This window comes from Salvelinus fontinalis, chromosome 22, assembly GCF_029448725.1.
Source record: "Salvelinus fontinalis isolate EN_2023a chromosome 22, ASM2944872v1, whole genome shotgun sequence".
Taxonomy (NCBI): domain Eukaryota; kingdom Metazoa; phylum Chordata; class Actinopteri; order Salmoniformes; family Salmonidae; genus Salvelinus; species Salvelinus fontinalis.
Genome location: NC_074686.1, coordinates 10,359,486 through 10,365,620, shown reverse-complemented (window position 1 = coordinate 10,365,620; position 6,135 = coordinate 10,359,486). Strand labels below are relative to the sequence as shown.

Below are 6,135 nucleotides of genomic sequence, written 5' to 3'. Positions count from 1 at the left end.
TGGTATAAATACAACTGGATTGACAAATATTGCCATTTAATGATGTAAGGTTCAAATAATGACATCCAATATCTTATTAAAATCATATTTCCCTCAAGTATGTTTTGCTGCGTAGATGTCTATATTAAAATACTTCTGAAATGGCATGTCAGTTAAGACAAATTGTGGAACGCAATTGCATCAATACTCAAGTTGAGTTTGTAGTAGATCGAACAATAATTGCACAAAAGTCAAAAATCAGGGGGCAGTGTTGTCCACACTTCTAATAAGAAGCATGTCACAAACAAATGTATTGTCTGACTGTAAAACAAATGATACATTTAGTATTTTAGTTGATCTCAATGGCTTACAGTTAGTTGCAGTTTTCCTATAGCTTGACATTGACTACTGAAAATCTGTTTCTTCCCTGCAAAACCACTGGTCTGAAACTAAATACATTTTCTTGACAAAGTTTATTTTAGCTTCGGATAAAAAGTATTCATGAAAGATATAATAAATAGACTAATCATACTTGTCAATTATTACAGCAATTAAGGATGGCAAAAGGCTTATCATAGTACAGAATTTATAAGGTTCTCTGTCTACTGAAAACAGAGAAACAAAACAATAATTTACAATTCACCATCCCCCTCGATTGTTATTTGATGTACAGTTGCATATAACCTGTACATCCAGATTTTAGCATAGTCCTTGAAGATAAGAGGAAGATAAGCAGAGGAAAAAAAGTTAAAAAAGTTAACTGAAGTAAAATTGGCTCTCGATTATAAAGGAACCATACCAAGTGCTTGTGGTATCTTCACTCTATATATATTGTCATTGTACACCTGAAAGATTTTAACCCGTAATTTGGGGGGGGAAAGCACAAGTTACTTACTTTAGAAAAAAACTGCCATCTGAAGCAAATTGTGAATGAAGATGTTTCATGTGTATTTTTTATAACACATCTAAAATGAACAGTCACTTTCTTCAACTCATAGCTTAAAAGACTGAGGTAATGTTTACTAAGTCCTGAATTACAGCACACTTGCCTTTTTCATTTGGAAAGCCAACATACAAAAAAAGACACCCCAAAAAACTGAGCATAATATTAACCAAGCTTACTCCATATTTTGTAATTTAAGACTAACAAAGAACTTGAATACATATAAAAACAGTTTTGTAGAACTAAAGCACTGGTTCCATTTAAAACATAACCCAAAAACAGATGGCACTGATTTAAGTAATATTCACAAATCTGTGAGGTTTTAAAAACCGTTTTGTCAGTACATCAAAGAAAATACATGGGAAATTCCCTTGAACCTTGACACAATTTCACAATTAAAAAAAAACGGTTCAATGTTATCACATAACCTACAAGAAAAAGGTGAGGTTTAACCTCATCGACATGTCTTGGATTTAGTAAAGATAGCAAGGTCAAATATGACTAAAATGTCCCAAAAGACCAAATAGTATTTTAAACAAAGGTAAAACATACTGTATGTATCTATTATTCCTTGCTAAAATTATTTGGCATCATACACCTTCTCTTGTTTCTTTGTGTCTGGTTGGTCCATGCAGTATAACACAAACACTTAGTACATTTCACCTGTGTTTTTCATCTCCTCTTCTGTAGGCAAACATTGTGAATTCTGTGGGAGCAAAACACGTCACAAATGAGAAAATCTCATGTTTTCTTCTACTTAGTGTTCACATTTCCTCGTTGACTGTATAAAGAGGAAATCAAGGTAAAAAGGTAATTACATTTGTATTAGGCTAATTTAATTAAATTCAGAGGGGGAAAAAAACTTGCCGTGTTAAAAAAACAAAAAAACATCCAGGACACACAAGGAATGAATGCCTTTACAATTATTTCACACGAGCTCATTCTACCCATCCTTTTCATCGTCACTCACCTTTAATCACTGATCCTCTGACTCCGGCTGTGATTGCTCGATACATTGAGGCTCTTCCGTGGTTTCATTGTCATTATTATCAACTTCATCATTGTTATTTTCATCATCTTTGTTATCGTTGTCATTGTTTTTTTCATCAGTGACGACATCCCCTTGCTCTTTCACTTCCATCTCTGCCTCACTGTCGCCATGCGTCTCCTCTTCACCGTCACTGAAAGGGTCAAGGCCTTTCTCTTCCCTCCTGCTGATCTCCGCAAACCAGTCCCGCACCTGCTCATAGCTCATACTGGACTTGGCCACCAGTTCATCCAAATCTTTCTCATTTAAGACCTTATGCTTGAGGTAGTGCTCCTTTAAAATCTCTTTACCCGTCTTGACTTTGATGGCAGGGGGTGTTTGTTTGCAGGGGTATGGCCGCCTCGTCCTCCTGGACCAACCTCGAAAGCGTTTCCGTGGCTTCTTCTTAAGTTCACCTCCGTTCATTGCCTCGTTAACTTTTCCACTCTGGTACAAGTAGTACCACTTCAGGTTGCTGTTCTTGCAGGCATACCGGGTGTCTCCAAACCAGTTAACAATGTAGGTTCTGGGTAACCCGCTCTCCTCTGCCATCTTGTCGTACTCTTCAGCAGAGGGCCACTGGGTACGAACAAAGGTGCTTTTCAGGACGTGGAGCTGCTCTGGGGTTTTCTTCATTATCTTTCGACCGCTGGGTGGAGTCTGAGCCTCTTGCCCAGAGGAAGGCGCTTTGATCCGTTCACTCTCCGGCTCCTCTGTGCCATCAGAGTCCACTGGCATTTTTCTCCTCTCGGAGAACCAGGCGTCCACCTCTCGCCTAGTCAGTTTAGTCTCCATCCTAAGCCGACTTAGCTCCTCATCGCTAGGTGTGTCAGACGTCTGGTAGCTGGCCTCCAAAAGCAGAAGCTGCTCCGGAGTCTTTTCCTTGAACTTCTGAGGTGTGAAGTCAGGAAAGGCGTGGCGGAACTTGATTCGTGGATCATAAATGGGCCCTTGGGTTGTCGGAGAGGATTCACTGGCTTCGTCGCTGGAGTCGATCACAATGGCTGTGCTGCTGCTGCCGTCATTACTGTTGGCGCTGACTGAAATGTCATTTAAGGCAACGCCGTGGTGGTCCTTTGAGTTGCGTTGGTTATAGCGTGTGTCGCTGAACCACTTCTTTATTGCTCTTTTGGTGAGGTTAGTGACCTTCATCAACCGAGAGATTTCTGCCTCAGTGGCAAACTGTCTCCTTAGGTAACTGGCCTTCAGCTCTGCTAGCTGCTCCTTGGATTTTTTAGGTCGCGCTCCCAGGGAATCGGGACTGAGTGGAGAAGCAGTCTCAGAGGTGGAGGGTTCTGGCACCTTACTGACACTGGTTCTGGGGTTGGGGACCCCAGCTACAGCTAATGTGATGGGTGAGGCTACAGGGACAGCGTTGCCACCCCCTACCTGAGTCAAAACCATCCCTGGTTGCCCTACAATCTGACAAGTCTGAAAGATGGACTGCAGGCCATTGGCTGCTGTTGCAAAATTGGCTGGGATGACAGTGATGGTCTGTGGCACCGCCTGCACTGAGCCATTAAACTTCTTCCTCCTGGCCTCCTCCACCTCCTCTGGGGTCCAGCTCACACCGTGCTTCAGCCGCTGAGCAGAGAACCACACCTTTATTTGCTCCTCTGTGAACTTGGTTTGGGCTGCTAGACCCATGATTTCTGACACAGATGGGTAAGGGAACCTGTTGTAGGCGCTGACCAGCAGGACATTATTGTCCATGGCCCCATTATATGTGGGGATACTACTGACCGGGATGAGGAGCTGGGTCTGGGAGGTCTGCTGATTCTGTAAGGCAGACAGAACTTGAGCCAATGTCCCTGGGGGGAGCATTGTGGCTGAGTTACTAGTCTTTATTTGGAGCACGTTTGGGCTGTTGATCATTATGCTTTGCTGAATAGGTTGAATGGTCAGAGGGGTCGACACAGCCACTACATTGGGGGTGACAGGAGGGGGGACCACCTCCGTCTCTTCCTCCCCATCACTCTCCACTTTAATGACACTGTAATCTGCCATTTTGTGTGACCCTGTAAACTTCTTGGCCTCCGCCCTACTCTTAATCTTCATGATTGGCGTTTTGCTTAGGGCAATACCCTTACAGGATGTGTCCTCATCCTCCTCAACCTTAACAAAACTGCCATCAAAGGTCAAGTCATTGACTCTCTGCTCAAAGATGGTTTGATTGTTGCGTTTCACCATAGTCCTGGTGAAATTGTCTTCTCCAGGGTGGTGGCGTGCATTATGCTCCAACAATGCATCATACCTCTTGGTGTGAAAGTCACACTCAACACACACATAAGATGAGTTTAGAACTATATTTGGGTGCTCAGTGTCCACATGCAAGGTAAACATATTGAGCTGTGAGGTCTGAAAGCTGCAGTACTTGCACTCATAACCTCCTTCTGCCGTACTCGAGTCCATAGTTTTAATGAAGTGGTCGATGGCCTGTGAGTCCTCCTCATTCGGGATGCTTTCAGTTGAGTTTTCCACAGGACAGTTAGCGGCCCCCTCAGCCTCTCCCTCTGTAACGACCTCCATGTCAGGGTCTGAATCCACCATTTGAACAGGAGGGACCATGCAAGGCGTTGTTGATTTTCTTCTGCTCGCCATTATCCGTCTTATCTGAGCTTGTGTTGAATATATATCTTTTTTTAATCTAAATCTTGGTTCAGGACTTGTTGCTCCATTCAGGTGCTCAAACTTGAAAGTTGGCTAATTGTTAAATCCTGCAAGAAATAGAGCCATATTATGTGCACATAATTGAGAGAGAAATTCAAGGTCTAAACAATTTACATGAATGCCTATCTACTAGAAAATTTAGAGAGGGGGGAGGCTTTACTGAGCAAAAATATAAATGCAAATATTTCAAAGGTTTTGCTGAGTTACAGTTCATATAAGGAAATCAGTCAATTGAAATAAATTAGGGCCTAACCTATGGATTTCACATGACTGGGCAGGGGCGCAGCCATGGGTGGGCCTGGGAGGGCATAGGCCCACCCACTTGGGAGCCAGGCCCAGCCAGAGAATGAGTTTTTCCCCACAAAATGGCTTTCTAACAAACAGAAATACTCCTCAGCACCCCGCCCTTCCCCCTCTGATGATCCCACAGGTGAAGAGGTCATGGGATGGCGTGCTTACAAGTGGTCTGTGGTTGTGATGCCGGTTGGACGTACTGACAAATTCTCTAAAATGACGTTGGAGGCGACTTACGGTAGAGAAATTAACATTAAATTATCTGGAAACAGCTCTGGTAGACATTACTACAGTCAGCATGCAAATTGCATGCTCCCTCAAAACTTGAGACAACTGTGGCATTGTGTTGAGTGACAAAACTGCACATTTTAGAGTGGCCTTTTAGTCCCCCAGCACAAGGTGCACCTGTGTATTGATAATGCTCTTTAATCAGATTCTTGATATGACACGCCTGTCAGGTTGATGGATTATCTTGACAAAGGATAAAATGCTCACTAACAGGGATGTAAACAGATTTGGCAACAATTTGAGAGAAATAAGTTTGTGTGTATGGAAAGTGATGAGATGAGTGATAAGATGGCACCGAAGAGGATGGCTGACATTTTACATGCGCCGAATCAACTGTGCTATTTTGTTCGGGTTTTTTTGCGTTGTTTGTAACTTTTTTTATTTATTTTGTACATAATGTTGCTGCTACTGTCTCTTATGACCGAAAATCACTTTTGGACATCAGAACAGCGATTACTCACCAAGAACTGGAAGAAGCTTTTTCCTTTAACGAGTCTGAGAGGCTCAAATCCCTGTCATTTGCGTGAAGAAAAGACAGCGAAAAAGATGGCGCAGGTCGGGCTGCCTTCTGAGAGTCCGTAGGCGAGCGAGTAAACTTCCACTGCCATCCGTTCTACTTGCTAACATGCAATCATTGGAAAATAAAATTGATGACCTACGATTACAATTATCCTACAAAAGGGACATTAAAAACTGTAAAATCTTATGTTTCACTGAGTCGTGGCTGAACAACGACACGGATAATATAGAGCTGGCAGGACTTTCCATGCACCGGCAGAACAGAGAAGAAGCTACGTCTGGTAAGACGAGGGGTGGGGGTGTGTGTCTTTTTGTCAATAACAGCTGTTGCGCGATGTCTAATATTAAAGAAGTCTCGAGGTATTGCTCGCCTGAGGTAGAGTACCTTATGATAAGCAGTAGACCACACTATCTA

General features: G+C 42.8%; 1 protein-coding gene across 1 annotated transcript; it reads right to left on the bottom strand.

Moving 5' to 3' along the window:
• Positions 1-237: 237 nt before the first annotated feature.
• On the bottom strand, positions 238-4,959 carry LOC129819771 (zinc fingers and homeoboxes protein 1-like). Its single transcript, XM_055876341.1, has 2 exons — positions 1,893-4,959; positions 238-1,628 (listed from the first exon to the last, which is right to left on the bottom strand). Exon 1 carries the CDS (start codon positions 4,548-4,550, stop codon positions 1,899-1,901), a length of 2,652 nt encoding a protein of 883 aa, XP_055732316.1. The 5' UTR covers positions 4,551-4,959; the 3' UTR covers positions 238-1,628; positions 1,893-1,898.
• Positions 4,960-6,135: the final 1,176 nt, after the last annotated feature.